Source organism: Pelophylax lessonae (genome assembly GCF_965119305.1).
Source record: "Pelophylax lessonae genome assembly, chromosome: 7".
Lineage (NCBI taxonomy): Eukaryota > Metazoa > Chordata > Amphibia > Anura > Ranidae > Pelophylax > Pelophylax lessonae.
Genome location: NC_138774.1, coordinates 97,667,246 through 97,689,071, shown reverse-complemented (window position 1 = coordinate 97,689,071; position 21,826 = coordinate 97,667,246). Strand labels below are relative to the sequence as shown.

The 21,826-nt window shown below is 42.0% G+C and overlaps 1 protein-coding gene across 1 annotated transcript in view; it reads left to right on the top strand.

Moving 5' to 3' along the window:
- Window positions 1–20,980, top strand: part of LOC309560733 (potassium channel subfamily K member 6-like) — a 51,050-nt gene extending 30,070 nt beyond the window's left edge. Inside the window, exons 2-3 of the mRNA XM_082264365.1 lie at window positions 6,184–6,579; window positions 20,385–20,980. Coding sequence (XP_082120491.1) covers window positions 6,184–6,579; window positions 20,385–20,611 — 623 coding nt within the window. The 3' untranslated portion in view covers window positions 20,612–20,980. The remainder of the gene's footprint in view (window positions 1–6,183; window positions 6,580–20,384) is intronic.
- The last annotated feature ends 846 nt before the right edge of the window (window positions 20,981–21,826 follow it).

Below are 21,826 nucleotides of genomic sequence, written 5' to 3'. Positions count from 1 at the left end.
CTGATTAAGCGAAAATTGTACGTTGTATTCACGTAAGATAAAAATTTTATAGCCTGCACGTCCAGTTTTTGTCGTCCGAAAAATCATAATCAGCTGTCGAAAGCACTATACCAACAACCTGAAAATCGGAAGATTGTTAATCGGTCGAAATCTTACTTCCGATTTTCTTATCGTGTGTACGGGCCTTAACCCACAAGTATGCATTGTAAAATGTATATTGACTGAATCAGCTGAGTACATTGTCCCATTAAAAGTATAGAAAATATTGTTCAATAGCAGTAAATTCTGTATCCAAATACTCAAACCATAAATAAGAGTATTCTGAAGACTAATATAAACTACATTATATTTCCTATAGTAAGAAAATAGTATACATAACCCTTGAAAAAAAAGTACTATGTAAAAATAATCATGTATAATTGGGCATACATGAAATTGCTTGATTGCACAAGCTTTGCCTGTCTGCTCCCATCCTTCATTTAGGTAAACAAAGATCACTCTTATATGTGTAATCTTCAATGGTTAGGACTGCCTATGTGTAGGCAATCTAAACCTATAATATTCATTGGTTCAAGTGTATCTATGGCCCCATGCACACTGGGCATATAGCACCGGTGCACGGGCTTTGGCATTTAGCTGCAGATTGAGGGCACAGGTGCACCGTCCAGTCCCGCTGTCAGCAGTCTGCAAAACTCTGAAAGGCTGACAGCTGCTGTGGCTGGACGGTTCACCTAGCAGCACTAATGTTTAGGGAAGTACGCGCCCAGGGACAAATGCCTGGAACACAGAATTCTTCTGCTCTGAACAATCATCCCAGGTGCATACTGCCCTAAATGTTCATTAGGCGCAACGTCCAGCCATAGCAGCTGTCAGCCTCTCATAGAGTCTGACAGGCTGCCGGCAATGAGGCTGGATGGTGCACCTGTGCTGTCCCTCCCGCAGCTAAACACCCAGTTTGTAATGATCCTATAACCCGAACAATGAATTTCTTCGTTGCTCCCTTTTGGTCTGTAATATAAGCCATTGTTAGCGTTTTGATATATCTGTTCAAAATATCTCTTGATCTTGCCAGAAATTCAGTGCACTCTACAGCATTATCCCTTACAGTGATATCTGCCTTGTCTATTTCACCTCTGTGGACTACAGAACACCTCACCCATTGTTTCAAAGATGAGGAGAGGGGAAGGTCTGTAGTTCTGTCCTAGGATGACATTGTTGCTCCTCCATTCATTGATGCAGTATGGGGAGCGAGTGTTAATTTTCACAGGAAGTGAATTAAGCACCATTCTCCTGTATGGGGAGGCGGATGTCAGCGAGCATGTGTCCGCTGACACCCATCTGCCATCGGATCGGACAAGATCCGCTGAAAACAGACGAATGGCGATGGGTTGGATCGGATGAAAATGAACATGCTGTCCTTTTTCATCCAATCTCCCCATAGAGGAGAGTGGGACTCTGAGAGGTCTTTTCATGGTGAGCGGAGACATACTGGTCATCTGCCTGCTCAGCAGATATCAACAGAGCGATCCCCGCTGAGCTAGCGGAGTCCGCCACCTTGAGGAAGGAGCCTTACTGGCAGGATCACCAGGTGGAATTCGAGGGAAAAAAAGACTAAAAAAAAAAAAAAAAAAAAACAATGCAGCCACCATGTCTATAAAAGCTGAAATATATTATACAGTATTTTTGTTCTTGGATTTAGATACACTTTAACGGGCCTCTGGTATTTGTTAAATTCTAAAACATTTACTAGGAATAAGAGTATGTGCACTGAAACAGGTATGCTGTGACGGTGTATAATACATTCCACTCATATTTCAGAATATACCTGGAATACAGAATACATCTATGCTCACATACCTTAATATGCACCTGTTTAAATTGTTTTAAAAATGCAATGTTTGGGGCAATTCTGTATCAGTGCTTAGAGCATTGCATTGTTTTCTACTTTTTTTTTTAAATGAAAACCGGATGGAATCCTCTGGCATTGTATCTGATAGATATTCATCGGTTTCACCACATGCGTGGTGCAGATGTCAGCAGTTGAGGCCTGAACTGACACTTGTGATGGAAAGTTCAGGAACATGATGTTATATGTGTTGCTTAATATTTTGGCTTCACCCCGTATGAGGAAACTGATCGCCTGATCATACAATATGTTCAGCCCCGTACCTGCTGACTAGCCAAAATATGTATGAGGAAGCTAACCACCTAATTTAGCCTGGCTCACTAGTTCAAGAAACTGACCTTTCCCTCTATTCACTCACTAAACTGTTCTAAGGTCAGAGGAGAATATTGCACAACAGCATACTGTATTTTAGCTTTAGCTTTTTGGTTTCCAATCTCCACCCTAAGGTAAGGAATGCTGCCACAGCTTAGCCTGGGGTAAAAAGAAGAGCAACGTGTGCTACAGTGCCGGCCCCCTAATCTACATGCAGGGCGCCGGATGCATGGATTACAATGGGGGATTTTTTTTTTTTTTTTAAACACGTGGTTAGAGCCAAAGGCTCTAATAGGCTTCAAAAAAGGGTGGGCTCGGGGCGCAGAGCACTGCGCCCTGAGCCCACCCAGTTGTGTCACAATAGCGAATTATTAGTCACTATTGCCACACTGATTCTCCTCCCGGCCAATCAGGAAGCGGGTCCTGAGACCTGTTTGACGATTGGCCGAAAGGAGAAGGCATCCTATTGGCCAAGAAGGAGGGAGGAGACGGCAGTGGAGAGAGAATATGGAGACTAAGGGGGAAGCCGCTGCCTGTCAGTCCCACGGAGCAAGGTAAGTATTTGGCAAGGGGGGGATATGGTGGTGCGGGCTGGAGTGATTGGGGAGGTCCGTCTGCCGCCAGCCGCCACCCTCCCCCTCCCTCGACTGATGGAGCACCAGCCGCCACTGGTGTGCTATATTGACCAGATATGGTCATCTATGATGTTTGACCATGTCACCCCCAATGGGCTGTCACATGGTTTTTTCACATGGTCATAGTGCTTTTATTTTTTATTTTTTTCTGTTTTAATGATTTTTATTGAATTTTTCAAGACATAAAAACATTGAAGAGCTTTAACAGTATTGCATAGGTCTGCATCATCACACAAAGGTTATTTTCCCATCCTCTAACCTGCACTTCTATTACTGCACTTTACTCGACAAACCATATCAAATAAAAGGAAGATGAACCAAGTAACCTTCCTGTAACATATGAGTAGCAAAAGGGAGCTGTCATTGTCTTCGTCGCTTCTCCAAAAAACTGTAAGGAAGAGAGAATGAGGACCACATTAATGTGACCGTAGGGCAGATGTCCTCTTTCCCAACTATGGTGGGATTGAAGAGATCCGATACCACTAACCATTATATATGCCTCTAAACCGGTGGTTGTGGCCATCCCTTCAATGTTTTGTTCATTGCAATAGGTTTGACAGCTTCTTTCTCCTGGTTCTACAGGGAGAGAACAAAGGAAAAGAGTAAACGAAATGAAAGAAGAAAAGAAAGACAGAAGGGAGATTACTAAGAGGAAGAAGATGCTCTCTTTTTTTCCTTTTTTATTTATTTTTTGTATTTTCTTTATTTGTTTAGTTTGTTTTGCTCAGGCTTGTTTTAGGTTTACTTTAACAATTGTTGAGATAAACTCAGCCTTACGGACAAACTATTGATATTCAGTACGGTCAGATCTGACCATGGACTTGAGCAGTGAAGCAAAGTTGCTGTCTTAAGTTATGAATTCTAGAGGGAACATTTACAAATCTTATTTAAAATCAAGAAAATGTAAAGCAGAGAATAAGAAACAAATCGGAAACATTTGAAAAAAAATGACTGACTGAAGCTGCAAACTGGATCCATTACTAACTAAAAAATCCTGTTTTATGGACAACCACAGACTGAATATACTTTCTTGTCCACAAATACCATTTGAATACTCAAAAACAAAAATTGTATATTTTGAGGACAAGATAGTCCAGAAAACAAGAATTGTTGCTAGTCTTGGGTTTGTCGGTAGCAGGGACCCCAGACCGACAATTTAGGGGAGGTTGAGTGGCCATTTTTACATATAATTACCAAACTCTGTGCCTGCAGTGCCCCCCATTTTACACTGCTAGGATTAAATGCTCATTTAGTCTAGGGGTGCAAGGATAAGGTGTATTACCCTAACCCTCATTCCAGCGCTATTCTCGTCTGCCTGAAGCTCCGGGCTCTGGGCAGTTCCTCTGTGTCATTGTGTACCATGCATGGCTATTACCCTGCATTGTATGTGAAAAGTAGGGGGACCACATGTCCTGGATTGCCCAGGAAAGTCCCACATCTTTCAGGTCTGTCCCAGGTCTCTGGCACAATACAGTGTCCCGGAATGAAACTGACACAGACCATGCAGCCGTTTGCGATTTTGCATTGATGCAGAGAACAGCTGCATCGATTGCCAATGACCTCATCCTGGTGCACCATGCCGCGCCCTGCCTCTCCTGGATAAACACCACAAGAGGTGGATAAAGCCCTGCTCTTCCTAGTTGAGCGCTTTCACAAAGTAGCTGTGGGCGTTAGCCAGCCTTGTTTTTCCGCCGCTGACGTCACCCCCAGCCGCCGGTGTAAGGCATCTCCTTACAGCTTTGGGAGTTCTCAGGTCATTGTATTCCTTTTGTAGTCTAAAGTACAAGGTTTTTTTATATGCAACTTTAGTGCCTTAGATATAAAGAGCATTTTTTTTTTTAAATAGGTTGAAAGAACAATTACACTCTTTAAATCTAAGTGGCTGCCTGCAACTGCAATGTTAGGCTAACATACATTAAACAAATGCTTTTTTTATTGAAGGCACTAAAGTTGCATATAAACCCCGCTCCGCTCTCCAACACGGCCACCCGCCGAATGCATTGTAAGACGAGTGACATTTCTTAAATAGGTAAGGGGCAGGCTACCTGGTGACGTCACATGGTGGCACCGCTCCCTTGTGACGTCACTGACCAGTACATGCCCCAGCATGGGGGGGGGGGGGGCTGAATGGTGGCCATGAATGGAAGTTTGGAAATGTGGTCACCCTAGTGAGGAGGCAAGCTGTGAACAAAGGCTCACGGGATCATAGTAAGGTAACTGCTCTGGACCGGTCGCATGGATGGAGGGACCCTACCGAAGCCTAGAACATGGTAAATATTACACCTTCTCCATCCACCACTAGACTCAACAAGCATTTATCCCTTGCATTGCAGGAAGGGGCAAGGAAGGGGCACTGCAAGGTTAGATTTATACTAACTCCTGAAGTTCAGCTTTAAAGTTCCAATACAAACTTACTAAAAACATGCTGTAGATTATCCTTAAAGAGGAGCTCCAGGCTTGTTCAGAAGAAATTAGGAGTCCGCAGCTACAAATACTGAAGCTGCTGACTTTTAATATTAGGACACTTGCCTTTCCAGGAATCCAGTGGTGTCCTCACCGGAGCCGATTTTTCAATTGGGTGCTGCCACCGCTATCTTCACTAAGGGAAACCGGCAGTAAAGGCTTCACTGTCAGTTCCCTACTGCGCATGTGCGAAGCACGCTGCTCTCTGTGAATGGGCTGGCTGTGGGGGAAAGAGGAGGGGGGGCTGAACTTTTGGCTGAGTTTGCTGTTGCAAACTCAGCCACAAGTGGGAGCAGGTACCTGTCAAAACCAGGTACCTGCTCCCCCCCTCCCCCACCAAAAGGTGCCAAATGTGGCAGCGGAGGGGGGGTTGTGGGACAGACAAGTGGAGCTTCCCCTTTTGGGTGGTGCTCTGCTTTAAACTGTATGTCTTAGTGCTGAAATCCCAAATTGTTGTCTGCACTGCCTAGTTCTTCCTTTTGGACTACAGAATACCTCCGCTTTCTTCATCTTCTCAAAACAAGGTGTGTGTGTCTGTAGTCCAGCAGGGGAGAACTTGGCCTACAACAATGCTTGGAATTTCAGTGGAACAGAGGTAGTGTTGTCATCTCAAACAGGAAGTTAGTAGTACACTGGATTCTTGGCAGATCAACAGATGTTATCTGTATTTGGAACATATGTTAAGATGCAAAACATGGAGAAAGGTGCGTGTATTACAGAAATGTGTTAAATTATTATTTTTTTTTCCCAGATGTGAACTTAAAAATGAAGAGTATATATGAAAATTGTTTTTACATATCAATAAAGGCTCAGACCTGACCGGAGGCATGTATCAATAATTAACCCATTTGTCCTTTTTCTTTTCAGGTTATGGATATACCACCCCCCTGACAGACTCTGGGAAAGCCTTCTGTATCTTCTATGCTCTTGTTGGCGTCCCTTTCACCATGCTGCTCCTCAGTGCTGCTGTCCAGCGTCTCATGGCCACCTTCACCTACAGACCTATTCGTTACCTCCAGCTTCACAAAGGCTTTGACCGGAAGAAAGTGACCATAGTCCACGTAATTGTCCTAAGTGTGTTGGTGTTGATTCTGTTCCTTATTATTCCTGCCGCCATATTTAACACCATAGAAAGTTCCTGGAGTTTCCTGGATGCCTTCTACTTCTGTTTTATTTCCTTGTGCACGATCGGCCTAGGAGACTACGTCCCAGGAGAGCAGGATAAGCAGTGGTTACGACAACTCTACAAGGTGTCTGTTGCATGTAAGTATATGGAATCTGGGAAGGGGGAGGAATTAAATTTATTTTTGTGAGTGAGCACAGCAATGCTGCCTGTACAGTTTTTAAAACACGCTATTGGTCAACTTTGCCAACTGTCCATAAATGTATAGACAAATGATATTTACATGTAACGCCAACCAAATATATATATATATATATATATATATATATATATATATATTTTTTTTTTTTTTTGCCTTTATATTATTGTCCTTTGATTTTCTGCAAAGCCTGGGAGTGGTAGGGTAAGCGGAGGGGGTGGTAAAAATGGCAGCCAGAGGGCATGACACACGTGCCGCATCAAAACTTATACTATACCCCAGGACATGTTCGGCAGGAAGTGGCAAAATGGGACCCATTCAAATGAATGGGGCTGCAACACAACAGCTCTGCAGCCATGTGTAATGCACGAGGGTGCAATGCTGCAGGTTTTCAAGGGTTAAATCAGGCAGTGATTAGATGAATTAGCACCTCCCAGCTGCCTTTCAAATCCTCCTGAAAAACGATCCACTGTCGATCCACAGATTTGGCTAATTCCTGCCAAATCAGCCAAAATATGAGCCAGGGCACCACCCAGCTCAGCAGAAGGTGCTGGGCTGATAATCTTTGTGTTCATCTGTGACTGCAGCCAGTAAGATGGTAGTCAATGTACAGTTTGGCTGACAGCTGCAGGAGCACTGGCTATCATGGTTCAATAAGTAAGAGTGTAAATACAGCGCTAACTAAGGTGAGTTGCTAGCACAAACAAACTGACAGTAAAAGTTGTGAAAAATACAAAGTAAACATAAGTGCAGCGCTAAAAAATAATCAGTGAACTAAGAATATTCACATGACATGTGCATGGGGATCAAGTATGACATCATTAGCAAAAAGGTCCCGTAAGTCAATATAGTGATATATAAATCATACAAATATCAAAAATGCTTGACGCGTTTCGTTACAGCGAACATTCTCAAAGGCTATTGCGATTTGGTAAACACATACATTGTTCACTTCATCCGGTGACAGGATCTAACAGCCACCTTTATCATTGCTGGGCTTCATACTTCACATGTGGATTCATCATTTCTATACACCTTGATTTGGTGTATGGGACTTGTTTCGTTTTGTGATATTTGTATGATTTATATATCACTATATTGACTTACGGGACGTTTTTTGCTAAGGATGTCATACTTGATCCCCATGCACATGTAATGTGAATTTTCTTAGTTCACTGATTATTCATTAGCGTTGCACTTATGTTTACTTTGTATCATGGTTCAATATCTGGAAGGGGAAGTTCTTCCATCCACACTATTTAGCATTGATGTGGGAATCTACTGCTTTGTCTTGGCCAGTTTGCAGGGCTGATATCTCTAAAGGCTGACCTATTGTAAAAAAAACAAACAAACAATAAATTGACATGATTTTGCAGGTAAAAAAAAAGGGCATGTATTCTTTTTTACAATAGAGCCTGCCAAGCATTGCACTCGCGATCAGTGGATCATGGGTACAAAGTCAGGCTCCTGCAGACACTCCTGACAATTTCCTGCCCATACCTCAGAGCTCAACAAACCCGAGGCGCCAGGTCACCACGGCAGCAGGAAATTTCGTCCTGGCATCTGGGTTGCTGTCCAAATGCTCCACACACCCCGTCCCCCCATGTGTCCCGGGGTCTACTTGCCCATCTCCGGGTCCAGGACCCGAATAGCAGGTGCCGCCAGGTATAGGGGAGGGAGAAGAGCTGTCACTCCCCTTCTTATTGACCCAGAAGTGACGCCACATGCCCCTGTCCCCGTTGACAGTATCCCTGGCCATCAAGGCTGGGAAATAATGTAATGCAGCACAATGCATTGCATTACATTCAGTGGAGCACAGGGGAGACGTGCACGGTCTTTTAGACTCTGGATGGCTCAATAAAAAGAACCTGTCACCAAAACAAAAAAAATCAAATAGCAGATTTACACTTAAATTTACAGTTACACCCAATCAAATAACCCCCCCCCCCAAAAAAAAATGTAAAACCAACACCCACATATACTCACGTACATAGGGATGGGGCATAGCGGGGTGCCTATGCCTGAAAACACCATTTACGATACACGTTACATACTAATGGAATGAGCGCAATATTTTTAGAGCCAGAGCGCTATTCTGATAATAACTGACTTATCATAACGCTAAACTGATGACCTACAGGGGGCTTTTAAAGTGGCGCCTATGGAAAATATAGGGTACTGAAGTTTTTTGCCATATTATGGGCACACACAAACTTAAGGTTTGACATGTTGGGTATCTATTTACTTGGTGCAACCTCATCTTTTTTTATTGCATTTTTCCCCTAAAATTAACTTTTAATGTGTTTTTACTGAAATTTTGCATTTCCTAGACCTTTGCGGTATTATCTTGTGACATCAAAAATTGATGTTTGAGGGTTTTATGTAATCTTCAGGCCTAAAATGATTTTTTAAATGCGTGCAAATAAATGCAAAAACAGACTGTGAAAGGGTTAAAGGATAAGTTCCCCTTCGGGAACATGTTACATGCTCCACCTGTATGGCCAGACAGTTACTCAGCTGCAGGTAGTGTCCGTGAACTAGGAGGGCACTGATGAGCGCCCTGGTAGTTCATTGGGAACTACAAGACATCTGCTGTGGTGGCACACGGGACATGTAGTTCAATTGTTCACCACCATGTTACTAAAGGTGAACTTATCCTTTTAAAGTGGTTGTAAACTTTGTTACACCACTTGTACTTACAGGCAAGCCTATAATAGGAATTATAGAAAAATAGCCTAGGCTATATACAGCGCTTGCCGCAGAAAAACAATTAACTTAATGTATGTGAACAATGTTGAAAACTTATCTTTACAGTATAAGTGAAAATACAAATCAAATAAAAAGTTCCAAGGAATTGATAAATAGGTAAATAAGTCTTTTCCGATGGTGATCAGTATATGTGAATAAAATAAATGTAAAATTCAATAAATAAAGTCTTTTCAAGTAGTGATCAGGTGCAAAGTGCTTCGTGCTCAATAAATAAAAGTTTGTGACTTTCGTGACGTGGATTCCTCTTTTCCTGTGGCTTGTGGTAGAAATAAATGACTTACCAGAATTGTTGGGTCCTATGTGCTGTATAGCACTAGGACCTAGAGCGCTTGGAGGCCGTTCAGGCCGGATTGGGGATCCCCTTTGTGGATGATCCTGGTGGGATACAGGTTAGGTTCCTCCTTGCCCGATCTCGATCCTCAGGATATGGGGTTAAAAGAAAGGCTCCAGATAGTGTATTATCATTTTAAAAGTTTATTCATCAAATATTCATAAAAGGACCCAACAATTCTGGTCAGTCATTTATTTCTACCACAAGCCACAGGAAAAGAGGAATCCACGTCACGAAAGTCACAAACTTTTATTTATTGAGCACAAAGCACTTTGCACCTTATCACTACTTGAAAAGACTTTATTTATTGAATCTTATATTTATTTTATTCACATATATTGATCACCACTGGAAAAGACTTATTTACCTATTTATCAATTCCTTGGAACTTTTTATTCATTTTCATGTGTTTAATTGATTTGTATTTTCACTTATACTGTAAAGATAAGTTTTCAACATTGTTCACATACATTAAGTTAATTGTTTTTCTGCGGCAAGCGCTGTAAATAACCTAGGCTATTTTTCTATCATCCATTTTAAATCTACAGCTGCTGCCACACAATATATATTTTTATATTTATATCTCACTAATTACACACATTTTTATATTTTTATCTTATATTTAATCAAAATCTTTTCCGAGACGTGGGGAGATACACTAGTATAGTTTTATCTTTTTTCTATAATAGGAATTACCTGTAGGTACTGTGAGTATCTCCTAAACCTGCGCAGTTTAGGAGTTATTCAGAGCACATGTGCCGATGACGTCATCGGCGCATGTACTCTAAAGGTCTGGCTTACCGTGCACGGGAGTGACGTCATCCCGAACCCAGAGCAAACATCGGGGAAGACGTCGGCTTTCTCAGCGATGAGCGGCCACCGCTGGAAGGGTTTCGTTCTAAAGTAAGTATTTCATAATGAGCTAGTATGCATGCAGACTAGCTCATTCTGCCCTTGTCCTACAGGTTTTTTCTTTTCGTCTGGGGTTTACAACCCCTTTAACATGGCTAGGCTAAGAATCCTTACTTTACAGTTCAGCCGAGTTACATAGTGAGGTTGCAAAAAGACACCAGTCCATCCAGTTCAACCTGTGATTGTGTGTGTGTGTTTGCTTGCTGCTAACCTTACATTGTATACCCCTGTATGTTGTGGTCTTTAAGGTGCCCATCTAATAGTTTTTTTAAGCTATCGATGCTCCCTGCTGATACCATTGCTTGTGGAAGAGAATTCCACATCCTTACTGCTCTGACAGTAAAGAACCCCTTATGCAGTTTAAAGATGGGGTGAAGCTGAGGAACCTTGCATTCTCTCAACATTTGCAGACATGCTGTTATCCCCCCCCCCCCCTGCTTTGGCTGTGGTGAGTTTGATGCTGTCACAGTCAGTGAGATGTATGCGTCAGCCTTGGTTTCATATTGGAGGATCATGTGATGGAGAGATTTCCCCCTTTTGCTCTTCATGTTTTTAAATCTGCATGACTGACTGCTTTTCTATTCAGGCAGTTTCACTTTCCACTTGCATCTTTCAGATGTTTTTAGATACTACCAGATTTTTATCTCTCGAAACAGGTGTGGATCTCCTCCTAAAAGGCATTGTTACGTTTGCTGTGCCTGAGGATTTGTAGTTTTATCTCAGTATATGTGGATTAGGTTGGATGTGTTCCAGATTTATATATTCAGGCATCTGGTCAGACTTCTAACAAAGAATGCACCCTGTGCACATTTTAGGATGTGGTCTAATTCAAACGCTTAGTGATGTTGAAAGGGATGTAAGATGTCAGCAGCAAAATGTATTACTGAATGATTTACTGTTAACCTCTTGCCGCCTAGGTAACCCATATGTGAAGCCCACAAATTGCACACATGCATTCATTGGCAGTCAAAGATTGTGTGCTGAGAGCACAATGACCGAGCTATCATAGGTAGCTTCCTGTCTCTAGTAATGATCAGGAGCTGGTGGGACCGGTGTTCTATCAGATTACCGCTACCCATTAGATCGCGTAAAGGAAGTGACGTTTCCGACAAAAAAAAAAAACTAATAGCGCATACACTATGCGTTCCACAGGGCTATGCATTCCAAACACTTCATGATCTGACTGGTAGCAGTAATCTGATAGAACACTCATGCGGACATCTTACTACACCCTTGAATGTCTTGAATTGCAGAGTAATTTTAGCAATAAAGTGAGCAAATATAAATAAATATAGTGTATTGATATCTATGATGCTGTTTGGATGTTTCATTTTAAAAGCATAAAGGTTTAGCAGTGCGGGGTGTACCAACATGGCCTCCGCCACCTTCCTACTGCTGGCGTCCAACTTGTTTTAATATGTAACCTCAAAACAGCATCACAAATGTCAATATACTATATTTATTTATATACGCTCACTTTATTGCTAAAATTATTCTGGAATTTAAGACATAGCTGGGTGTAGTTAGATGTCTGCATGGGTGTTCTATCAAATTACTGCTACCCATCTTGGAACGCATAGCGCATGTGCAGTGTTTTTTGGCGGAACATCACTTCCTATATAAATATATATAAATCCTGTATAATAAATAATAATAATAAACTTCCGTTACACAATCTAATGGGTTGCGGTAATATGACAGAACACCAGCGCATGACCATGTGACCACTCTGACAGCAAATCACAGCGGTCAAGTAATCAGGCAGTCCTCCCTACCCCACTTTCTGGGCATAAAGAAACTGTTAAAGTGATCCCAGGGCTGGGGGACATGGGGGGGAAAGCAGACCTTCAGTTAAAGTGTTGTTGCTACCCAGCCCACCTCTAAACAATTATTCCAAACCATTATAGTGTCCATTTTAATTTATCTTCTTAAATGGATCGCCAACAAAGCAGGAATGAGAGGTATTCATAAATCCCAACTGATTTGTCCATTTCACGCCTAGATTGGATTTGTGTTTTGCTCATAATAGTCTGAAATGTGATTGCTGTTACTTTGTTATTCACCCCCCACCATGCATGAAATCCAGTCTATTGAGGGTCATACAGTTAATTAAACATACTTGCTTGGATTCCTGATTTTTGTAATATTCTGCAAGCCACATATATCTTTCCTTGGCTAAAACCAAGACAATGGGGCAGTTGACCCTCATCCTCTTTGCTAGTCTTCCCTAGAAGGCCTTTTTTAGGCTCAAAGAGCATCCTTTCTCAACCATATGAACATTGAGGAACCCATAAAATAACTTTCCAGTCTCAGGGAACCCCTGTTAATGACTATATCTACGACGGTACATTACCATGAAGCTCATTGGGAAGAATGCTCCACACATTTGTGATCAGTGGGAAGAATCCAAGACCAAAAAAGATCATTGCTATCTGAGAGGCAAAAATTGCTCATTGCTCAAGGAACTCCTAGCAACCTCTGGAGGAACCCTAGTTGAGAGAGGCTGGTTTACAGTAAAACCCATGTAAACCCAGTCACTAAAACATCATTTAGGCTTTAACACGTTAAAGTAATTTTCTATACATCTAAATCTGCATGTTACAGTATATTAATACACTGCTCAAAAAAATTAAAGGAAAACTTTTTATTCAGAGTCTAGCATCAAGTCAATTTAACTCCCGGGATATTGATATGGTCAGTTAAGTAGCAGAGGGGGTTGTTAAACAGTTTCAGCTGCTTTGGTGATGATGAAATTAACAGGGGCACTAGATGGGCAACAAAGAGACAACCTCCAAAACAGAATGGTTTTACAGGTGGAAGCCAGTGAAATAGTTTTCCCTACTTATCTTTTCTGTCTGTTTTCCACTAGTTTTGCATTTTGATAGGGTCAGTGTCACTACTGGTAGCATGAGGAGATACCTGGAACCTATAGAGGTTGCACAGGCATTCCAACTCCTCCAGGATGGCACATCAATATGTGTCATTGCCAGAAGGTTTGCTGTGTCTACCACCACAGTCTCAAGAGCATGGGGGAGATGCCAGGAGACAAGGAGTTACTCTAGGTGAGCTGGACAGGTCCGAAGAAGGTCCTTAACCCATCAGCAGGACCCGTATCTGCTCATTTATGCAAGGAGGAACAGAATGAGCACCGCCAGAGCCCTACAAAATGATTTGCAGCAGGCCACTGGTTTGAATGTCTCTGACCAAACAATCAGAAACAGACTTTATGAGGGTGGCCTGAGAGCCCAACATCCTCTAGTGGGCCCTGTGCTCACTGCCCGGCACTCTGAACTCGATTTGCCATTGAACACCAGAATTGGCAGGTCCGCCATGGTACCCTGTGCTTTTAAACTATGAGAGCAGGTTCACCCTGAGCACATGCGACAGACATGAAATGGTCTGGAGAAGCTGTGGAGAACGTTATGCTGTCTGTAACATCGTTCAGCATGACCGGTTCGGTGGTGGGTCAGTGTAGGTCTGAGGAGGCAAAACTATGGAGGAACGTACAGACCTCTACAGGCTAGATGATGGCACACTGACTGCCATTAGGTATTGGGAAGAAATCTTTGGACCCATTGTCAGACCCTACCCTACGCTGGTGCAGTGGGTCCTGGGTTCCTCCTGGTGCAGGACAATGCATCGTAGGAATTGATACCATTGAATGGCCTCCACGCTTGCCTGACCTAAATCCAATAGAACACCTCTGGGACATTATGTTTTGGTCCAAATGACCACCAGGTTGCACCTCAGTCTGTTAAGGAGCTCAGTGATGCCTCTGTCCAGAACTGGGAGGAAATAGCCCAGTACACTATTCGTCATCTCAAAAGGAACACGCCCTGACATTGTCATATGCATACAAGCACGTGGGGGCCACACAAACTACGAAGTACCATTTTGGGTTGCTGCAATGAAATTTCAGCAAAATGGACTAGCCTGCTGCATAATGTTTTTTGGGGTGTCTTTGAATTTAGCCCTCTGTAGGTTGATAATTTTCATCAAACGATGTGGCATCCTTTCGTTCCTTACACATTTACCAGTTCATATCAGTATAGATATCCAGCATGATATTTTTCCCCATTGAGATCCGACGTGTTTCCAAAGTGTTCCTTTAATTTTTTTTGAGCAGTGTATAATACTTAAAGGTCAATTCAGGTACAGGGTGTTAGCACTATGTCCCTGATAAATATACATGTTTGCCAGCACACAATGGATCTTTTGCAGTCCAAAAGTTTTATTGCAGAAAGATCACATCATAACAGGAACAGTTCTCACTTATCCGGTTGTGATGTGATCTTTCTGCAATAAAACTTTTCAACTGCAATTCAAGATCCATTGTTGTTGGCAAACATGTATATTTATCTGTGATATATCCAGTGTCCAGCTGGTGATTGCTTCAGCACCCACTACAGAGGATCCTTTATTCCAGGAAAGTGTGCAATGGGAATATATGTAAAGGTACTATGTCCCTGTCTATCACTTGACTTCTGTGTTTTCACCTTGCTGTGTGCTCATCCTGTAGACATGACTAGCAGTTGTGTTGATGGACAATACAAAGGTATGGGCCACTGTTGTCAAAATCAGGGAATTTTCCCCAGGAGTTGACCTACAGCTGGAGATGGAGTTCATGCAGACAGGAAGAGGCTATAAATGGACAATGCACACTCTATTTATTATAAAATAAAAATAAGCAGTGCTGTAACCAGACTGGAAACCTTCTTAACTGCTTCCGGACCGTCCTATGAATATATAATGCGGCAGGGTGGCCCTTCAGCGCGAAATCAAGCACCTGTACGTCTTTTTTTTTGGGGGGGGGGGGGGTTTGGGGCGCACATGCGCACTGCCGGCGACCAGCTCCCGCTGTGATTGCACACAGTGGGAGCCAATCAGCGGGTCTGGCAGACCCAATGTTCACCGGCACCCTGCGATCATTTCGGAGAGAGGGCAGAACGGCAGTCTGCCTACGTAAACAAGGAAAATCGCCATTCTGTCAGAGGGGAAGATGGAGATCTTGTGTTTCTGCTAAGCAGGAACACAGATCTCTGTCTTCCCCAGTCAAAGCACCCCCCCCCCCCACACAGTTAGCAAGCACTCCCAGGAAACACATTTACCCTTTAATCACCCCTTATGGTAACCCCTTCCCTGCCAGTGTCATTAGTACAGTGACAATGCATTTTTTTTTAGCGCTGATCACTGTATTGGTGTCACTGGTCCCCAAAAAGTGTCACTTAGGGTCAGATTTCCCTGCTGCAATGTCGCCGTTCTGTTAAAAATCGCTGATCGCCGCCATTACTAGTAAAAGAAAAAATGAAAAAATCAAAATTCCATAAATCTATCCCATAGTTTGAAGACGCTATAAATTTTGCACAAACAAATCAACATATGCTTTTTGGGATTTTTTTTTTACCAAAAACATGCAGCAGAATACATATTGGCCGAAATTGATGAAGAAATTTGATATTTTACATATTTCTATTGGTTATGTTTTATAGCAGAAATTTAAAAATGTGTTGTTTTTTTTTTTTAAATTGTCGGTATATTTTTGTTTATAGCGCAAAAAATAAAAACCGCAGAGGCGATCAAATACCACAAAAGAAAGCTCTATTTGTGGAAAAAAAAAAAGGACATCAATTCTATTTGAATACAGTGTTGCACGATTGCGTAATTGTCAATTAAAGTAATGCAGTGCCGTATCGCAAACAATGTCCAGGTCATGAGGGGGGGGGGGGGGTAAACCTTTCGGAGCTGAAGTGATTAAACAAGTCTCCAACACAATGAAATAGGTCAGCACACCAAAGAAAATTGTTTTTCAATCAATCGTAAGGTTATTTATATATATCTTACCTTTAGGGCTGCCTGCCTTTTGCGTGCACATTTTCGTTCTCAGCACAGATATATTCTTTTGGTTTGAATTTATATATGGTGGGCTTTGATATGATAAAGGAGACCAGTTCCTCGATACCGTATCTCTTTTTGGCACCTTCCCCTGATGGTTGGCATCTGCGTACTCTGTGTATGATAACTCTTTCTGAAAATTTTCTGTTCAGAGGGACGCCACATTTCCATACGGTATTTAATGTTAGGCAGGCCATATATTATACATTGTTTTTTTTATTTCTTTCAACAAACGGGTTGAACAAAAAAATGTGGCTCGACTGTATGAATGGGGAAATGACTCCTGCTGAGGTTTTGTGTTCTCATAGTGGGGAGCCTCCCCACCATCAGATTAGATGATTTCTTGGGAAAATCTGACAGGGTGATTGTACAAAAGCCCATACGTGGATGGGAATTTGGTTGGATCTGCTGAACCAGCTGAATTTTTATCCATACATGGCCAGCTTTTCTTATATTGAATACAAGTTAAAGCTGGCATAGTACTCAGGATTTGTGTGATTCCCAGTACAATGTGTACATGTGTGTTATACTTTTGCTGATGAATGTAAAATAGGATTTGAAAACCATTTTCTTTGGTGTGCTGAATTATTTCATTTATTATGAAAAAAGGATAAACCTGTATTATATAATATATATATATATATATATATATTTATATACAGTATATCACAAAAGTGAGTACACCCCTCACATTTTTGTAAATATTTTAGACAACACTGAAGAAATTTATAAAATATAAAAGTATAGCACTATATAAAAGTATCAATGTAAGGTGCTATGTAAACAATAAAGTGACCAGGTGCTTCTTCAAATATACATAAAATTAATAAATATACATATCACACTGTCCACAGGTGTAAAAATAAAAAGGGTACTCCATTAAGTGCATATAAAATATATATTCAAGTTCAATCCAGGAAAATCCCAAGTGTAAACTTAGTAATAAAGTGCTTGATAGGTTCTATCAATTCACAATGTGCTCAAAGACACCACCACCATTTAGCCACAAGATGGCCTCTCACCTTAAATGAGTAGATAAGAAACAATATTTCCTTAATGGAGGTGAATCCGGACCACTGGATGCCAATTGCTGGGCTGCAAATGTCTCAGGCTCAGCACCAATGGGGGACATGAAAAAAAATGGGCAAGAGATCTAAGTGCTCACTGCAATACAACCCTTTATTCAAATGTAAAAAATATCACTCACATATTATAGCACAATCGGGCTTGTGCGGACCGTACAGGCAATACAATGCAAGATGAGGGGCCGTGCTGTAAGAACGCTGCTCGTCCGTCAGAGTCTCCGCCCCCTATATGCGTAGCGTCATACGCTTGCGCGTCACGACTTCGTCAGTAGGGGTCCAGACCTTTGTATTGCCTGTCCCTTTATACTGTATTTATTTAGTTGGTAATTGCGCTGATTTTTTTTCACATTTGAACACTGAAGAAATTACACTTTGCTACAATGTAAAGTAGTGAGTGTACAGCTTGTATAACAGTGTAAATTTGCTGTCCCCTCAAAATAACTCAACACACAGCCATTAATGTCTAAACTGCTGGCAACAAAAGTGAGTACACCCCTAAGTGAAAATGTTCAAATTGGGCCCAAAGTGTCAATATTTTGTGTGGCCACCATTATTTTCCAGCACTGCCTTAACCCTCTTGGGTATGGCGTTCACCAGAGCTTCACAGGTTCCCACTGGAGTCCTCTTCCACTCTATGGCAACATCACAGAGCAGGTGGATGTTAGAGACCTTGCACTCATCCACCTTCCGTTTGAGGATGCCCCAAAGATGCTCAATAGGGTTTGGTTCTGGAGGCATGCTTGGCCAGTTCATCACCTTTACCCTCAGCTTCATTAACAAGTCAGTGATCGTCTTGGAGGTGCATTTGGGGTCGTTATCATGTTGAATGCTGCCCTGCAGCCCATTCTCTGAAGGGAGGGGATCATACTCTGCTTCAGTATGTCACAGTACATGTTGGCATTCATGGTTCCCTCAATGAACTGTAGCTCCCCAGTGCCAGCAGCACTCATGCAGCCCAAGACCATGACACCCCCACCACCATGCTTGACTGTAGGCAAGACAAACTTGTCTTTGTACTACTCACCTGAGTGCCACCACACACGCTTGACACCATCTGAACCAAATCCTTTTATCTTGGTCTCATCAGACCACAGGGCATGGTTCCAGTAATCAGTAATGTCCTTAGTCTGCTTGTCTTCAGCAAACTGTTTGCAGGCTTTCTTGTGCATCATCTTTTGAAGAGACTTCCTTCTGGGACAACAGCCATGCAGACCAATTTGATGCAGTGTGCAGCGTATGGTCTGAGCACTGACAGGCTGACCCCCTACCCCTTCAACCTCTGCAGCAATGCTGGCAGCACTCATATGTCTATTTCACAAAGACAACCTCTGGATATGACGCTGAGCATGTGCACTCAAGGTCTTTGGTCGACCATGGCGAGGCCTGTTCTGAGTGGAACCTGTCCTGTTAAACCGCTTTATGGTCTTTGCCTCTGTGCTGCAGCTCAGTTTCAGGGTCTTGGCAATCTTCTTATAGCTTAGGCCATCTTTATGTAGAGCAATAATTCTTTTTTCAGATCCTCAGAGAGTTCTTTGCCATGAGGTGCCATGTTGAACTTCCAGTGACCAGTATGAAAGAGTGAGAACGATAACACCAAATTTCACACACCTGCTCCCCATTCACACCTGAGACCTTGTAACGCTAACGAGTCACATGACACCGGGGAGGGAAATAGGCTAATTGAGCCCAATTTGGGCATTTTCACTTAGGAGTGTACTCGCTTTTGTTGCCAGCGGTTTAGACATTAATGGCTGTGTAAACAATAACTCACCCTAGCTCCACCGCACTGTGGGAAGATAAAGAGCTAAGTGTCGGTGCTCAGGCTGAACGTCCAAACCAAATGTTATATGAATAAAGCCGGCACACGAAAAAGCTTCTTCCAAGTAAAATTCTTTATTCCAACATGGATAGCGGTGACAACATGACAAATGCTGACACGTTTCGGCTTTACGCCTTCCTCATAGCATGTACATGTACAATAAAATCAAACTTATATAACGTGAAAACTGCTCCTAAAACTATGGGCGGTACATACTTAATTGCAATTAACATCAATACATAACACCAGGGGAGAGGTGGTGTGTTCAAGTCGGTCAAGAATTGCAATCGGTGTGACTGAGTTTGTGTTGCACAGGCATTGCGTGTGATTTTAGGAGCAGTGCGCTCCGAGTCGCATGCGTTATCTGTCATTGCATAAGTGTGAACTGGCACTTAATGTTTGTTTTCCTATGGGACACCTTCCTTGATTCTTGACCGACTTGAACACACCACCTCTCCCCTGGTGTTATGTATTGATGTTAATTGCAATTAAATATGTACCGCCCCTAGTTTTAGGAGCAGTTTTCACATTATATAAGTTTGATTTTATTGTACATGCTATGAGGAAGGCGTAAAGCCGAAACGTGTCAGCATTTGTCATGTTGTCACCGCTATCCATGTTGGAATAAAGAATTTTACTTGGAAGAAGCCTTTTCGTGTGCCGGCTTTATTCATATAACATTAATAGCTGTGTGTTAAGTTATTTTTAGGGAACAGCAAACTTACACTGTTATACAAGCTGTACACTCACTACTTTACATTGTAGCAAAGTGTCATTTCTTCAGTGTTGTCACATGAAAAGATATAATAAAATATTTACAAAAATGTGAGGGGTGTACTCACTTTTGTGAGATACTGTGTGTATATATATATTATAATTTGTCAGCCTTGAAGTGATCATTTAACGTTCCTCCCTTTGTGTGTCATCTCTCTCAACAGTCTACCTCTTAGTTGGACTTATGGCCATGCTCCTTGTCCTTCAGACCTTCCACAAGGCTGCCGATCTTCATGGACTCACTGACCTCTTCTACCTCCCTCACCTCCATGACCAGGAAGACCAGGAGCCCATTCTGGACACCCCAGACTCTACCAATGTCAAGGAGCCTGAGCCCAAGAGACCATTCAATACATCAACTCAAGCCGGTTACTCATCCATCAATCGATAACCTAAACAGACAAAAGCTGTGGGGCCAAAAAAACTTTTTTTTAAGGATAATATACTGTTTATAGTGCATTTAATGTCCAATATGATATTCAGCTACCATCCAAACTTTAAACTATGTTACCTGGTTAACCTCATGCTATTGTGCCATCCTGTTTTAGGTTTTGTAGTCCATATGAATGGGTTCTGGAGCCAGTTCAACGTTAAGCTGATGTAACATTATCACAGAAATGTGATATATTTTTTATACATCCAATATTCACTTTTTTACTAACCATAACTTAGAATGCACATACTTGGTCACCAATTGTGAAAAATGCACACTCTTATTTTTGTTTTTCAATTAAAGCGGAGCTCCAGCTAAAATAACAAGATAAAAATAAAAACTAACAGATTAATAATAGAATAGAATACAAAAGATAAAATAAAAATCAGCTTTCATGGCAATCTTCACCTTCAAGCCATAGATTTCCCCTGCAATACTTTTTTTTCTGCCACTAGATGTATGTTCAGCCTGATGTCCAGCATTATTCAACCACTTTTTGTGAGCTCAGGTCATCCTGGACCTTCTCCAGGGAGCGACGGGACAGTGAAAGCACAAGCAGCACAGTGATGAGCTGGTACCTTTCCCCTCATTCCTGACTGCTCCTTACCAGTATTTGAACTGATTTGATCCTCGTGTCCTGCTTCTTTCTGTCACGCGTAGATTGATTTAAGAGGCTGATACCAAGTCAAATTCAGGTACGGCTTGCATTGGGGGAAAAAAAGCTTTAATGATTACAGAGTTGCATTCATTTGTATCTTTTGTATCTGGAGTTCAGCTTTTAAGTTGACTGAAATTAGCATAGTAGTCTAAACCTTTATATTTCATATTATTTTATTCAATGTTGAAGTTGTTGTAGTTTTTGACACAAAAGAGGACTCATGTTATGTTTTTTTTAAATTTGTATTTACATATTATTTAAGATCTGCACCTTCCAGTGTAAGGCTCCATGTACACGGGACGCTGGAAATGGCCGTTTAGGAGCAGTTGGGCGTTTTTTTCAGAAGCCCCTGAACCCATCTACATTTTATCTTATCTGTCCATGTACACCAGGTCGATTACAGTCATTTGCAGGCAGTTGCGTTCAGGGACTGTTTTTAGAACGCAATTATTTGCGTTCGAACGTGTGTTTCCCGGCGTTTCAAAAGCACAAACGTGTCCGAACGCGTCTGAACG